The sequence below is a fragment of the Schistocerca piceifrons genome, chromosome 6 (assembly GCF_021461385.2).
Source record: "Schistocerca piceifrons isolate TAMUIC-IGC-003096 chromosome 6, iqSchPice1.1, whole genome shotgun sequence".
In the NCBI taxonomy this organism is placed as follows: Eukaryota; Metazoa; Arthropoda; class Insecta; order Orthoptera; family Acrididae; genus Schistocerca; species Schistocerca piceifrons.
The window spans coordinates 390112912-390129962 of NC_060143.1; the positions used below are offsets into that span (position 1 = coordinate 390112912).

General features: G+C 39.1%; 2 protein-coding genes across 3 annotated transcripts in view; one reads left to right on the plus strand and one right to left on the minus strand.

Moving 5' to 3' along the window:
* Window positions 1–537: 537 nt before the first annotated feature.
* LOC124802515 (elongin-C) lies at window positions 538–2681 on the minus strand. Its single transcript, XM_047263353.1, has 4 exons — window positions 2522–2681; window positions 2350–2393; window positions 2079–2269; window positions 538–1833 (listed from the first exon to the last, which is right to left on the minus strand). The coding sequence occupies exons 2-4, from the start codon at window positions 2377–2379 to the stop codon at window positions 1692–1694; spliced, it is 363 nt and encodes a 120-aa protein (XP_047119309.1). The 5' UTR covers window positions 2380–2393; window positions 2522–2681; the 3' UTR covers window positions 538–1691.
* Window positions 2682–2793: 112 nt separating this feature from the next.
* LOC124802514 (UDP-glucose 4-epimerase) overlaps window positions 2794–17051 on the plus strand; it is a 110902-nt gene continuing 96644 nt past the window's right edge. Inside the window, exon 1 of one of the 2 annotated variants that reach the window (XM_047263351.1) lies at window positions 2794–3084. In XM_047263351.1, coding sequence (XP_047119307.1) covers window positions 2964–3084 — 121 coding nt within the window. In that variant the 5' untranslated portion in view covers window positions 2794–2963. The remainder of the gene's footprint in view (window positions 3085–17051) is intronic. The other variant, XM_047263352.1, reaches the window with a different exon arrangement.

Genomic DNA, 17051 nt, shown 5'->3' on the forward strand with positions numbered 1-17051 from the left:
TCAACAACACAAAGTGATGCATGCTGTTCTTAGAAAAATAGGAGTAAGCTATAGTGAACGGTGGTAATATGCAATATGTACAAAAACCAAGAGGGAACACTAAGAATGGAAGAAGCATTCAGATTAAAGAAGGAGTATGAGTCTATCGCCCCTGCTGTTCAATCTACACATCAAAGAAGCAATGGTGGAAACAAAAGTAAGGTTCACGAGTGGGATTAAATTCAGGGTGACAGGATATCAATTAGTTAGAACAGCGCGCTGAATGTGTCACACCTTCTGAATAAATGTTGGAACAGAAACTTCAACTGTTACACAATTCTACATACACTAGCCAGAGAATTTCAATCTGCAGTTTCTGCACACCACATTAGCATGATTGCAATAAATCTGTCACTTCTATTTCCTCTACAAAAAGGTACCAAAAATTGTATGTACACATTAAATATTATTCCAGACTTTGCTCCAATCAGTATCAACTGTTTTAACCTTTCCACTTTTTCCTCCACAAACAGTATGATAAAATAAAGAATATCACAATTTGTAACAGATGCATTAAAGAAGCTTCACAGATTTAATCAATTTAAAAGATACAGTCTTTGAGTTGCTTAAAATAATAACAAAAATAACTTAAATGCCATGACAAGAAGTATAAAATTCAACAGATCATTTACAGAAGTTTATATTTTGTACATGCAAATGATCACTTAATGATATGGAAACTAAACAGCAATGCCATGATTAGTACATGGAACATGATTTTTTCCAATTACTCTTTGTTCTTAAGTAATGGCTCAATGCAGGTTCAAGCAGTCTCTCAGGAATTGATTTAGTGTGGAAATAATTTATGAGCTGTTCCTTGAGTTACAATGCAAATCTAGAAGTCAAAAGATTCTCCTGGAAAAAGTGAATTCCACTTACTAACGGTAGTAACTTACAAAGTTCATTTTTTTAAACACAAAAGAACCTCTTGTGAGGTCTCATTTTCTTGCTACTGAAATTAGCTGAAGGATTTTGACCTGAAATGTTTAAATTCAAACAATAAGGTGACTATTATATTCACCTGTATCTGTTAAATACCGTAAATACTGCACTAGTTTATGGCTGTAAATGAACTAATTTGTTCTTACAGTTAGTTGTAACTTATGTGGCTCTATACTGAATAATCTGCAGCCCCACTCTCAGTATCACAGTACAAAAATGGGAGGAAAAAATTCTACACATTTAACATAAATATTTATCTAGATAAAATGAATGTTCCGCTTCACTGAAAAATGAGATTGCCAAGACAGTATTAACAAAACACCTGAACACTACAAAATCTGGCTTCTCTTGGAGGGACCTTCTGACAGTACACAAAAATCTGCTCTGGTATGCACAAAATGAAAGCTGACTATTTCTTGGAGCAGAAAATTTAACTTATTAATTCAATTCACTTGGTGGCCAAAACACAAAGCCACAAAGATGAAAGTTACATCTGAACATGATCTGCTCCTAAACAATCACCTCTTCACTTGGCAACTAACATTTGTTTTTAAGTTACATACTACCTATTAAACAACAAGGTTGTACTGAGTTTCATTCTCACTGAATCATAATTTGGAACATACGTTTCATCTAACAGTATCACTGGGTATTAATGAACTACCAAAGAGTAACCAACATCACACAATGTAATATGATGAAAGCAAAAATTAACAATCAAGGAAGTTAGCAGCCATCAACAACTCTAGAGCAATCTCAGGTGCAATAGGGAATTCTGGTATCTCCGTTGAGCTGTTCGTGTAACGTACTTTGTACGTAAAGTACATACACACCTTCTGCAGAACATGAGAGCTGAAAATTAGAGTTCTGACATAAGTGAAATTCTACACACAATGCACCATTGTAACAATATATTCTATGTCGCATTGCAAATTAACAAATACTGCAGTGCTCACCCTAGTTTTAAAGAGAAAAAACAGATAATCAGCAACAACATAACGTGTCAATAAACGTCTGACAGTATCTACTTTACAGACACACAAACAAAACCATATCTTTCTAATTAAGGCAAGAGATATAAACAGTTGAAAACTTACGGGATTTCTCTAAAATTAACTTCATTGGTTTCATTTTCAGCGAACTGTCCAGGTCCGCTGAGCATAGCTTTAATAGTTCCCGACGTCAGGGCATGTTCTCGTTTGACTATAAATTCGTGGCCATCCGACGATATCAGTTTGACATACATTGCATCGGGGCCCTCGCACCCGCCGTAGACCTTTTCTTCATCCTAAGGGAGGCAGAAACTGTTGTAAAATTATTGAATTAATGCAAAACGCTCTTTAAGTTCGTGATAGTACATTGACCAACCTTTTTGTCATCCGAGATGTCGCCAGACATAGTGATACTGAACTCTGAAACATTATTTCAATTACATTTGACTGTGATATTACGAGTGGAAAAATCTGCGAACTTTCGAAATTATACGCCATGGGCGCATAGATCATAATAACACCAAGCACCCTTTTTTAATCTTACGTACCTAATTCAATCTTCTGAGTATGACTTTCAATACTGTACACTACCACAACTCAACAGCATCGCTGGGAACTCGTTTCCGGTTTCAAAATTAAAGTCCACTGTCAACGAATATCACTTTCGGCGTACTGCAAGCGCCATCTGACGCATATTCTCTCTCATACGAACAAAGATATTAAAGAATGTTGAAGCTTCCAAAGATTAAATCGTTACTATGTTAGATTGAAATGTCTTCATAGGAACTTCTTAGGTATGTCGCATCCAAAACTGATAGTTGTTATTTCTTTGTGTTGATGTTTGACAGTGTTGTTATCAAACATGTAGGCGGCCCAATAAAAATCGCGATAAGCACGTGATAAAAGAAACAATGGCACGACAAGAATGTGTGTACGTATCGTTTTGCTGGCACAGCAACGTAAGCATCACTTGAAGGTGGACGTGACAGAATGGCAGCTACGATACTGGTAACTGGTGGGGCTGGGTATGTGGGCTCACACACAGTAATTGAATTACTAAACTCCGGGTATGAGGTGGTGGTCGTTGACAATCTAGTGAATGCTTGCCAAGGTGAGAGGTTGTAGAAATTAACATGTAAATAGTTGCTGCACTTTAAAATGTGAATGACATCGTGAAAATGTTGTCAGTATCTTAACACCACTGTCTTGTAATATTTTACACTTTAACTTGTACCGTACTGTACTTTAGCAGCTTCATTTTATGCTTGCGCTAATTTATTATTTTCTTTCTTAACGCTGCTATTCACATTTCCCTAAAAATGATGAAAAGAAAACTTAGGACAGCCAGTTTCAGGTTCCATGTGGTGTCTGGGGGTAGATTCTGAAGCTATACTATACCTTACTAATTACAATAACCAAAAAATCTCATATAAAACTGTTACAAATAGATTTCAAAACTATTACAAATAGATAACTTCTAGCAGTGATATTCCAAAGTATAGAGCACGTTTTCTCCAGACAAATTTGCTTCATAATGCCACAGAACTGCATCAAGCAAATCAATGATTTGTGAAGATTCATTATTCTAACACTACTGCTGAAATTTTATGCTAATTTAGTTGTAGTTGCTTTGTGATTGAAGTATAGAAAATCATTTTCTGTGAATGTAACCAGCATATTGGACCTTGAGGTCTCAAATTATGATTTTTTCAGAACACTGATGTTTATTGTTTGGGTGACGATCTAAAATGTAAGATTTTTTTATGTATTTCATGTTAGTCTTCCTTTATTTAAAAAAATTAGTCGTTTTTTAAAAGAGAGAGATTACAATATTTTAGATAGTCTGACTTACATTTTGAAGTTTCAGTTTTCTGTTCCCCCCCCCCCCCCCCCCACATGAAGCATGGACCTTGCTGTTAGTGGGGAGGCTTGCGTGCTTCTGTGATACAGATAGCCATACCGCAGGTGCAACCACAACGGAGGGATATCTGTTGAGAGGCCAGGCAAATGTGTGGTTCCTGAAGAGGGGCAGCAGCCTTTTCAGTAGTTGCAAGGGCAACAGTCTGGATGATTGACTGATCTGGTCTTGTTTTAACACTAACGAAAACGGCCTTGCTGTGTTGGTACTGCGAACAGCTGAAAGCCGTAATTTTTCCCGAGGGCATGCAGCTTTACTGTATGCTTAACTGATGATGGTGTCCCCTTGGGTAAAATATTCCGCAGGTAAAATAGTCCCCCCATTCGGATCTCCAGGCGGGAACTACACAGGAGGACGGTGTTATCAGGAGAAAGAAAACTGGTGTTCTACAGATTGGAGTGTGGTATGTCAGATCCCTTAATCGGGCAGGTAGGTTAGAAAATTTAGAAAGGGAAATGGATAGGTTAAAGTTAGATATAGTGGGAATTAGTGAAGTTCGGTGGCAGGAGGAACAAGACTTCTGGTCAGGTGACTACAGTGTTATAAGTACAAAATCAAATAGGGGTAATGCAGGAGTAGGTTTAATAATGAATAAAAAATAGGATTGTGGGTAAGCTACTAAAAAACAGCTTAGTGAACGCATTATTATGGCCAAGATAGACACGAAGCCCATGCCTACCACAGTAGTACAAGTTTATATGCCAACTAGCTCCGCAGATGACGAATAGATTGAAGAAATGTATGATGAGATAAAAGAAATCATTCATGTAGTGAAGGGAGATGAAAATTTAATAGTCATAGGAAAAGGAAGAGAAGGAAATGTAGTAGGTGAATATGGAATGAGGGTAAGGAATGAAAGAGGAAGCCGCTGGGTAGAATTTTGCACAGAGCATAACTTAATCATAGCTAACACTTGGTTCAAGAATCATGAAAGAAGGTTGTATACATGGAAGAGGCCTGGATATACTGGAAGGTTTCAGATAGATTATATAATGGTAAGACATGGATTTAGGAACCAGGTTTAAATTGTAAGACATTTCCAGGAGCAGATGTGGACTCTGACCACAATCTATTGGTTATGAACTGTAGATTAAAACTGAAGACACTGCAAAAAGGTAGTAATTTAAGGAGATGGGACCTGATTAAACTGACAGAACCAGAGTTTCAGGGAGATCATTAGGGAACGATTGACCAGAATGGAGAAAAGAAATAAAGCAGATGAAGAACGAGTAGCTTTGAGAGATGAAATAATGAAGGCAGCAGAGGATAAGTAGGTAAAAAGACGCCTAGTAAAAATCCTTGGGTAACTGTAGAATTATTGAATTTAATTGACGAAAGGAGAAAATATAAAAATGCAGTAAATGAAGCAGGCAAAAAGGAATACAAACATCAAAAATGAGATCGACAGGAAGTGCAAAATGGCTAAGCGGGGATGGCTAGAGGACAACCGTAAGGATGTAGATGCATATGTCACTAGGGGTAAGACAAATACTGCCTACAGGAAAATTAAAGAGACCTTTGGAGCAAAGAGATCCACTTGTATGAATATCAAGAGCTCAGATGGAAACCCAGTTCTAAGCAAAAAAGGGAAAGCAGAAAGGTGGAAGGAGTATATAGAGGGTCTATACAAGGGCGATGTACTTGAGGACAACATTATGGAAATGGAAGAGCATGAAGATGAAATGGGAGATACAATACTGCATTAAGATTTTGACAGAGCACTGAAAAGTGAAAACAAGGCCCCGGGAGTAGACAACATTCCATTAGAACTACTGATAGCCTTGGGAGAGCCAGCCCTGACAAAAGTCTACCATCTGGTGAGCAAGATGTATAAGACAGGCAAAATACCCTCAGACTTCAAGAAAAATATATTAATTCCAATGCCAAAGAAAGCAGGTGTTGACAGATGTGAAAATTACTGAACTATCAGTTTAATAAGTCATGGCTGCAAAATACTAACACGAATTCTTTACAGATGAATGGAAAAACTGGTGGAAGCCGACCTCGGGGAAGATCAGTTTGGATTCCGTAGAAATGTTGAAACACACAAGGCAATACTGGCCCTACAACTTATCTTAGAAGCTAGATTAAGGAAAGGCAAACCTACTTTTCTAGCATTTGTAGATTTAGAGAAAGCTTTTGACAATGTTGACTGGAATACTCTCTTTCAAATTCTGTAGGTGGCAGGGGTAAAATACTGGGTGCAAAAGGCTACTTACAATTTGTACAGAAAACAGATGGCAGTTATAAGAGTCAAGGGGCATGAAAGGGAAGCAGTGGTTGGGAAGGGAGTGAGACAGGGTTGTAGCATATCCCCAATGTTATTCAATCTGTATATTGAGCAAGCAGTAAAGGAGACAAAAGAAAAATTTGGAGTAGAAATTAAAATCCATGGAGAAGAAATAAAAACAAACCGATGACATTGTAATTCTGTCAGCAACAGCAAAGGACCTGGAAGAGCTGTTGAAAGGAATGGACAGTGTCTTGAATGGAGGATATAAGATGAACATCAACAAAAGCAAAAGAAAGTTAATGGAATGTAGTCGAATTAAGTCGGGTGATGGTGAGGGAATTAGGTTAGGAAATGAGACACTTAAAGTAGTAAAGGAGTTCTGCTATTTGGGGAGCAAAATAACTGATGATGGTCTAAGTAGAGAGGATATAAAATGTAGACTGGCAATGGCAAGGAATGCATTTCTGAGGAAGAGAAATCTGTTAGCATTGAGTATAGATTTAAATGTCAGGAAGTCATTTCTGCAAGTATATGTATGGAATGTAGCCATGTATGGAAGTGAAACATGGATGATAAATAGTTTAGACAAGAAGAGAATAGAAGCTTTTGGAATGTGGTGCTACAGAAGAACGCTGAAGATTAGATTGTTAGGTCACATAACTAATGAGGAGGTATTGAGTATAATTGGGGAGAAGAGAAACTTGTGGCACAACTTGACTAGAAGAAGGGATCGGTTGGTAGGACATGTTCTGAGGCATCAGGGGATCACCAATTTGGTATTGGAGGGCAGCGTGGAGGGTAAAAATCGTAGGGGGAGACCAAGAAATGAATACACTGAACAGATTCAGAAGGATTTAGGTTGCAGTGGGTACTGGGAGATGAAGAAGCTTGCACAGGATAGAGTAGCATGGAGAGCTGCATCAAACCAGTCTCTGGACTGAAGACAACAACAACAATAATTTTTATCTAAATTTTACCCAGTTGCTTAAATTTTACTTTACATTTAAGCATGGTATCCAGAGCATAATTGTTAGGACTTTGGAGTCATTAATAATGCCAGAGTCAGCCAAATCACTGTTATTTTCTTATTTCATTAGTCAATTTATTACATTATTAGATTTGCACTTTCTTGTTTAGACAAAAATTTGGTTTTCCAATGTTAGCTGTAAAAATATTTTATATTTTAACTTACCGGTGCACTGTGAAGTTGTTGTTGGAAAGCTCTTGTAGAATATAAAACATTTGGATTAAAGGATGCCACTCACTGAAAAGCAGAAACGTTCAGCTGCTGATTGGTGCACACACAAAATAAAAAAGCTGGCTAATTTTCAGAATTATCCTTTGCTCAGCAAGAGTAAAATACACACGCACACACACACACAGATATACATATGCTCCTACATGGTGCTGGCTGGATTAACAAAGTCAGTGCTATATTTTGGCGGGCACACTAGTATTGGTGGGTGTAGTGTTGGGTGGGATGGGGTAGGTAGAGAGGGAGGTAAGTGGCCGGTAAGGAGAGCGATTGAGAGTGGCTGGCTAGCTGCTCACATGGAGGTGGCCAGTTTGCCGGCCAGGAATGTGGGAGGGACGGTGGCTGGCAGATGGGCTGGCACAATTGTAGCAGTCAGCTGGAAGTGGCACACCCTTTTACTTCCTGGATCCCTACTCATCACAATTGATACATTTCCCTGTACACCAACATCCATCATGACCTTGCTGTTGTCATACAACATCTCTCCCAACATTCTTCAGACTCCAAACAAACCAACTTATTCCTTATATAGCTTACTAACTATATTCTGGCTCACGTCGACTTTTCTTTGAAGGGGAGGCTTACAAACAAATCGACAGCACAGCCATGGCCACCCACATGGCATTGTCCTGTGCCAAACTGTTTATGGACCAGCTAGAGGAAACATTCCTAGCCTCCCAAAATTGCCAACTGCTAGTCTAGTTCAGGTTCATTGATGATACCTTCAAGATCTGTTCTCAGGGCCAAGACACACTATCTATATCCTTCATAACCACAGTACCTTTTCTCCCATCCATTTCACCTTGTTATACTCCTACCCAATGCACCATCTTCCTGGAAATTGAGCTACACCTCTATATTGGCTCCATCCATACCTTTGACCCCATTAAACCCACTCACCACCAACAGTATCTTCATTTTGGCAGGTGCCATGTCTTCCACACCATAAAAATCCCTCTCATACAGCTCAGCCATTAATAGACAACATATCTGCAGTGACAAGCACTCCCTTGCCAATCTTGGTGAAGGCCTCACAAAGGCCTTCATATACAGACACCACCTCCGAAACCTAGTCTACAAACAGATTTCCCATGCTGTATCCTCACACACACCCAATCCTCCCACCACCCCCAAGAATTAGCCATAAAGGAGCACCCTCCTCCTCATCCAGTATCACTCTGGACTAGAACAACTGAACTGTGTCCTTTGCCAGGTCTTTGATGATCTCTTATTCTACCCTGAAATGAGGGACGCCATATTCAAGATCCTTTCTACCCCTCCCAAAATGGTGTTCCGTCACTCACTCAACCTACATGTCATTTTACCACATCCCTAAGCCACTTGTACTGACAACCCCATGCCACAGGGATCATATCCCTGTAAGACATGCCTAATACAGCCACCCAACATGGTGTACTCCAGTCCTGTCACAGGCTTATCCTAACCCATCAGAGGCCAGGCCACCTTTAGAAATAGCTACATTGTATACAAACTACGCTGCACACACTGCACTGCTTTTTATGTTGGTATGACTACCAACTAGCAGTCCACCATGATGAGTGGCCACTGCGAAACTGTTGTCAGGAACAAAGTTGACCATTTGGTGGCACAACATGCTCAATTTCAATGACTGCTTCACAAATCATGCCATCCGGATCTGTCCACCATCAGCTTCTCTGAACTAGACAACTGCACTCCAGTTATTGTTCTGGCTTCAGTCTCAGCTAAATCAATGCCTCCGCACCCTCCACCCAACAGCTTCCCCTTCCTTCCTCCCTCCTATCCGCCCATCCCAATTCACATCCCATGTTGCCTTTAGTGCTGAAAAGTCAACACTTCAGGTTCCTTTAATCCAGAATACTAATAATAATTTACTTAATCTTACATTTATTTTATATACACATTAAGGCAGTATGAATTCTATTGACACCAATGCACATTTTATGTAAGGACCACGAAGTCAAGTTAGAGCAATTACAGCCTGAACGAGATTTTCACTCTGCAGCAGAGTGTGCGGTGATATGAAACTTCCTGGCAGATTAAAACTGTGTGCCGGACCGAGACTTGAAGTCGGGGCCTTTGCCTTTCGCAGGCAAGTGCTGTACCATCTGAGCTACCCAAGCACGACTCGCACCCTATCCTACAGCTTTACTTCCGCCAGTACCTCGTCTCCTACTTTCCAAACTTCACAGAAGCTCTCCTGTGAACCTAGCAGAACTAGCACTCCTGGAAAAGGTCCTGAGTTTGAGTTTCGGTCCAGCACACAGTTTTAATCTGCCAGGAAGTTTCAATTACAGCCTGTCCAGAGTGTTATAGTCAGTCGTTTTTCTCCCACTCCTTTTGTGAGTGGAACAGGAGAGGACACCGTATGGTGGCCTGAGGAGTATTTATGTAGATGTAGAAGTGTGTGGCAGAGGGTACTTCCCATTGTGCCAGTTATTAGGGCTTTTCCCTTTCTGTGCACAGGTGGAGTGTGGGATGAATGATTGTTTATACACCTCTGTGTGCACTATAATTAAACTAATATTATCTTCATGATCCCTGTTCAAGAATAATTGCATTATGCAGATCCAGTTGTAGAGTCTTATTCACAAGATTTTTCAGTCTAGCTTTCATTACAAGTATATTTTCTGTAAATCCAATATCATTTACTTCCATTCTATGTGAAGTAACATAAAGATGCCATTGTACCATAATTCTTTCAAAATTTATGTATCCCAGGGGCTCACAATTCTTTTGGAGTATGTGTGTGCAAACACCAGACCCAAGCCATCTCGGCATATCTCCTCTTCTCGGGCCAAGGAACTATTCTATGACTGTTTCATTCCCTTCAGCTTGACCTCCAGCAATTGCCCTACCTAATGTTGACTTGAACCGACCTCCAGTCATTTTTGGTTATTCAACTTTGCCTTATTTGATAGATCTTGCACCCCATTCAGTTCATTTACAAATGGCTGCCATTAACAAGTTTCACCTACTTACTGTCCTCCAAATTTCTTCGTATTCCAGGCCCTTCAGAGAATGTCACTCTGTGTGTGTGTGTGTGTGTGTGTGTGTGGGTGGGTGGGTGTGTGTGTGTGTGTGTGTGTGTGTGTGTGTGTGTGTGTGCGTGCGTGCGTGCGTGCGTGCGTGCGTGTGTGTGTGTCAGCAGGAACTCCCACAGTGTAGCTCACTGACTATACAGGGAATACACTGTCGATGCCTGAGCTGATCACTCCCAGTAAATGCTCAGGAGTATGAGTTTATATTGTTTGTCTTATTTGGTACTTCAGAGCAATGACCTCCATGCCAAGTGGCCATGGCCTTGGTAGGGTGGCACTCATGGGGAAATGAGTGAGAGGCACCATGACAGACAAATAGCAACTAAGAGAACCAAGTTAAACCACTCTGGAGTCGTACAGCCCCAGCAGTCTCATAAGATCAGTTGACTTACTTTAACACAGAAGAATATAATCCCAGTATTTTTCCCCTCATTAGCTATGAATTGAAATGAAAAGTAACCTGTTAAACAAGGAGAGAGATACGTGCTTCAGTTCCTGATCCATACTATGACTGACTGTGAATCCTTTTCAAATTCCTAGCTATTATTTTTTGTGGAAGAAATTGAAGACATGTAGAATAAGGTATTTCAATAAACAAAGTGTGGAACAGATCTGTGCTGATTAAAACAGCTTTCTCCCTCACTCATTTGCGTTGATACACTGTGACTTGAGGGTGACTTATCACTGCAGAGAGTTAAGATTATGTTTACAGATTTTATGTAAAAATCTGTGTACCTCCCACACCAAGTGCACAAGATTTGACCACGTGTCATCTTGTACAAATCAACCTACCTGTAGAGATTACAGGCATCCCTACACATGTATGACCGCTTTGCAACTGGCTCACTGCACAAATTTTGTGGAGGATCACTCCCACCGATCACCAGCCTGCCTTGTTGCAAGATATCATCATCTATTATTGTTTTAACACATCAAAGAAATCGGGCATAAGTGGAGCATCTTTACCCTGTCCAGATGATTATAAGCTACTCCTGAAATGTAACCTTTACATCATGTGCAGTGAGGAGAAATGTTGCATCCCCCTCCTGGTCACTGGTCCCTAGCAGCCATTTTATTTCATCCGTTCATATAAGGAAGGCTACCCTCACTCTCGCCCCTTCCCCCCAACTGCTTCTATGTATGTGCTGGGGACTTCAACTCTATCCACCCATACAGTAAAGACTTCTAGCAGAGGGCTCCCCCCTCCTGGTCTTACTACCCTAACCCCCACAATTCCACACCCTAATGACAGCCAGTGGCTGCAAAAAAGGTGAATATTGGGCCGCAGAGGAGCCTTTTGTCATCTGTACCAGACTCTGCCTGGATATTTTTTCTCCTAAATCCAGATTCAATTAGAAGTAAGAGGATGGAAAGGAGAAACCATAAAGAGAAGGAGGAAATGAAGAAACCACAGACAATGGCAGGCCCAGCTGCCCTATAAGTGCATGTGTGCGCGCGCGCACACACACACACACACACACACACACACACACACACACACACAGAATTGTTTATAGTTAGTCACTACCTAGCTAAACTGGAGCACTTGCTGTCGCTTTACACTGTGGCTTCAGGAAGCCAAATTCCCCACAACATATTCACCCATTATACGTAATTACTGAACAGAATTGAGCCTGAAAGAACATCTGGCAGGTTGTGTACTCTGGTTCTTGAGATTACCTCTAGTAACCAAACACCACTTGATACCATGGCTAAAGTTGTGGCAATGTGCACACAGACGAGTGTAGAAATCACATTTGCAACATATGTCCTCATCTCGAGGTTTTGATGACATACTGTGGGATTATTGATTTTATCTGCCAGTTAATCCCGCCCATTATTTTTTCTTTTCGGCATAAATGCCCATAACCCTTTCTGGTGCAGCTCTGAGACCACAAACCTTGGTAACTTCTTAGAGTAGGTGTTATAAAGTCTTAAGCTTTTTGTTTTGAATTTACCCATTTATTCAATAAAAGTTACACATCTTTGTGACAGTGATCACTATCTGATCATTTTATCCCTCCCATAGCAGTACTCAATTGGACGCCCTGTATGTTGGGTTCTTAAGAATACTGCCTGTCAGACTTTTAGCACTTTGTCACTTTAGACATAAACGCCCCTAAGTAGCATCGAGAGTTGCATCTAACCATTCCTCAGGCTGAAGTCAATAACATCAAGTGAGTGGTATGTAAGAGATTGTAGTATATTCCTGGATTCCCCACTTAAAGCTGGTCTTTGAAACTTTGTAAGTAGTCTTTTTTTTTTTTTGTATAGTTTCCATCATATTAAACTGTCTAATAGCTCAGTTTCTTCAGCATCTCCATGACTCTCTCCCTATAATCATACAAACCTGTGACCATTTGTGCTGGCGTTCTTTGTATACAGTCAATATCTCCTGTTAGCACTATGCGGTACAGCTCCCATGCAGTTGAGGAGTGTTGTAGAATAAGTCGCAAGAATGTTTTTTGAGCAGTATTGCAGAATGGGTCACACAGATGTTTTTTAAGCAATTTCCTTCATAGACTCATTACATTTCCGTAGTATTCCACCAGTGAGCCAAGATTTGTTACCTGCTTTACCTACAACTGAACCTATGTCATTGTTCCATTTCATATTCCTACAAATTGTTCAATCCAGGTATGCGGACGAGTTGACCATTTATATTTGTGAGTCATTGATATTGTAGTCATAGGAAACTACACTTGTTTTTGTTTCGTGAAGTGCAAAATTTTCCATTTCTGAACATATAAATAAAGTTACCAGTCTTTGCACCACTTTGGAATCTTATCAAGATCTGACTGAATATTTACACAGTTTCTTTCAGACAGTACTTCATTACAGATAACTGCGTCATCTGCAAAAAGTCAGGTTAATCTGCAAGGTCATTAATATACAACATGAACAGCAAGGATCCCAACACACCTCCTTGGGACTCATCTGAAGTTATTTCTACAACTGTAAATGAATCTCCATCCAACATAACATCTGCGTCCTCCCTACCAGTCACAAATTTCACTCAGTACCCCCATCCAGTCTTACATTCGACAAAAAGTGTAGGAGTTTTACCAAGTCAAATGCTTCTTGGAAGTCAAAAAATACTGTATCTACCTGGCTGCCATGATCCAGGACTTGGAATGTCATGTAAGAAAAAGTGTGAGTCGGGTTTCATATGATCAGTTTCTTTGGGTCCATGGTGAATGGCATGTAGAACGTCATTATGTTTGAGCACAGAATATATTCTAAGGTTCCACAACAATGGATGTCAGGGGTGTTGGATAGTAGTTTATGTATCACTTCTGTTACCATTCATGTAGACAGGTGTGACTTGTGCTCTCTTCTAACTAGTGACACAGTTTTTTGAGTGGTGTATGGTATATTTGGTTTAAAGAGGAGCTAACTTGGCCATAAATTCTTTATAGAGTCTGGTAGAGATTCCGTTGGTCTCTGGAGCTTTGTCAGTTTCAGTGATTTCAGCTGTTTCTCAGCACCTTTGACACTAATATTTATATATCTCATATTTGCAGTGATGTGAGAATTAGAAATGGGGCACTACTCCTAGATTTTAATTTTTTAAAGGAACGTTTGAAAATAGAATTCAGCTTTTCTGCTTTTCTTTTACTGCCTTCAATTTCAATTCTTGTCTTACTTTGGTGCCACTAATAGTCTTTACATATGATCACAATTTCTTTGGGTTTTGTGAGAGACCTTTTGATAGTATTATGCTATGGTATCATAGAAGTTTCACTAATTGCATGCTTGGCAGCCAAACACATTTCATTTGGGGTCATTTTATCTGTAGTCTTGTGCTGTGCCTTACTCCTATTATGTGGTAATCTGTATCTTTAGGGAGTTTCTTTACATTGAATGTGTGCCACAGACAGTCCCTCCCATTGTCAATTGTTCTACTAGGTACATGTCTATCAGGTGCAAGGCAACTGTTCTTTTACAGGCTCCTCACCTTATTGCTCACACAGTGGAGGAGACATGATCATTTCTATTATTCATCCATAGTGTCAGCAAGGTTGTTTTCAACATTTTATTTCTACTACAATCCTGTGCATTATTACACAGCTTACTTATGAAGAAGTCTGAAAGTCGGAAGTAACATAGAAAACTTGTTAACAAGCTTGTACTGAAAGCTATCAAGGATGGCAGGAACATTAAGGGACTGTTTAACCAAACTTGTAGAAAACTGGCAAATAATAATTGACGTATCTGAAAAAGTGCTTCTGAAGTGCCTATCTAAATATTACTTCTTTCATTGATCTGTGGGTATTGGAATAGTAGCAGTTGTGATGCATGTTATTAGAAATTGTACACTGTTCTCATGACCATTCAGACATGGGAAGACTACATAGTAAAGATGAATGTGGAAAAAATAGAAGTAGTGGCTCATGTCATGCCTGAAGAATGTGAAGTGTTTGAGAAAGGGAAGTTGACATCTGCAGATAAGATTAGCTATAAATGTGGCAACAGATGTTCTGTTGAGAAATTATCTAAGCTGTCTGTTCATTACTGATAAAATGCGCACTCCATTTCTCATATGTGCTAACCTACAAATATATGGAATAATCATTCTGGTTAGATTGCTCCTCATTTTGAAAATACCTATGGCAATGGAAGCTGTTAAAGTGAAATGCATTCTGATTTTTTTATTAATAATGGAAACTCCAATCTCATTTCCTAAGCTGCAGATTTCATCCTTCAGGTTTCTTGTACACAGTATTAGTCTCTGTTTGGCATTAGTCCAAAATAATAACAGCAATAGTAATAATAATAAGATAGTTATTACAATGTAATTGATACAACATGACTGTTTTTACAGATGCCTCTTGAAACGTGATGAGGGTAGCTACGTATTTTATTTTAATAAAGTGCAATGACAAGGTAATGATTTACATATATAGCAAGTATGCCAGGATCCATGTTGCAGATTATCTGAATATCAGCATGAAACATAATTCTCTGTAAATAAGGATGTTAAGTACGGATGAATAACATTAAACAGTGTTGTATAATACACCTTAGATGTGTATGAGTGTACATGTTTGTGGGGGATGACCCATATCTGCTGTAACTCAGTAACTATTTTAGAAAGCAGCTACATCTTAGATGTTAATAAAGTTAAAGCCTTTTTGAAAATCAGTGGTGTAAGAAGGAGAGTAATGCAAGAAATGGCCAGTGAATTTGAAAATAATTTTTTTACTGGTCTGTCAAGATATTAACAAAATTTTGGACTTACATCAAGTCTGTAAACAAATTAGAACCATCTATACTATACAGTCATTCAGTGATCACTCTGGCACCAAAATGAATGTTGACAGAGATGGCTGAAACACTAGTCTTCTGATATTTTTTCGCTTTGAAGGTTTGTAATAGAATTCCTCCTTTCAATCATTTTAAAAATGCCAGAGTGACAGAGATTGAAAAGTTATTGGGAATAGAAAATTAACTAAAATCATTCAGAACAGGAAAGGCATATTTTTAATTTGGCTTTGGTTTATTCAAACATGACCATCAGTTTGGATTCTGTTTAGATTACACAAAAGAACTTGCTCGGCTTTTTAGCAACAGTTTATCATAAGTCACTAGAGACATAATGAGCTCCAGGCAGTAGCAATAAATAAATAAATGCAGATCATTCCCATTTTCAAGGAGAATCATTGGACAGATACACATTACTGTAGGTTTGTATTACTAACATCTGTCTATTTTGTGGAATCATGAGTAAGTTTTATGTTTGAGTATTACTGCTTTTCTTCAGAATGACACTCTGTAGGAATCAATATCTATTACACAGGGATAGAGCATGTGGAACAAAGCACATTCTGTTTGTCACTGAAATTCAGGAATCGATAGATAATGGCATCCAGAATGTACTTGACACATTTAGTGAACAAAATAAGAGCTTACCAAGTTTCAGAAAAAATTTGTGACTGCATTCAGGACATTGTAGCATATAGAGTTTCTCGTGTCATCTTTAATGGTACAAAATTAACTGATGTAAAAGTAGCTTCAGTAGTACGATGGGAGCATTTAATGGCCATTGCTGTTCATGATATGTACAGGGTATATTAGCAAGAATGGTCAGTATTCAGAGGTATGACAGGAACGATCATTTGAAGCAAAAAAGTCTAGTAATCAGGGGCTTTAAAATGCATACCTTAAGAGCTATGTGCATTTCTTCATCTCTGATGCTGGGAAACAAATTTCTTCTACTGTAAGCTATTTCCTTTCTATATTTTGGGAGGAAGTAGAATGCACCAAAACAAGAAAAAATTGTATAGTAGACATAGACTCCGGCAGGCAAATGAGCTATGAGCATTTTTTCAGTAGAATATACATGTTTCACAGTCTGAAGATGACCAATTGCTCAAAACTCTTAATTTATGTGCTTCAGAGCCCATGTTTATCAGACATTTTTGTCTTGTTTTGGTCCTTACCTCCTCTCAAAATATGGAAAGCAAAGAACTTGCAATAGAAGATGAAGTAGTGTTAACAGTTCTTACAGTGTGCATTTTAGAGCCCATGTTTACTCTAGTCTTCTGCTTTGAATGATCCTCTCATCATATCCCTGAATATTGACCATCCCTCCGGGGACACCCCTTGTAAATGATCTAGTGCATAATAT

Excerpts from the sequence above, each read along its gene's own strand:
- LOC124802515 (XM_047263353.1), bottom strand. The coding sequence starts at position 2,379 with ATGTCTGGCGACATCTCGGATGACAAAAAG. Across the intron at positions 2,270-2,349 it reads ACATCTCGGATGACAAAAAG|GATGAAGAAAAGGTCTACGG; the intron begins GTTGGTCAATGT and ends TGCCTCCCTTAG. Across the intron at positions 1,834-2,078 it reads GTTAATTTTAGAGAAATCCC|CTCTCATGTTCTGCAGAAGG; the intron begins GTAAGTTTTCAA and ends TCTAATTTTCAG.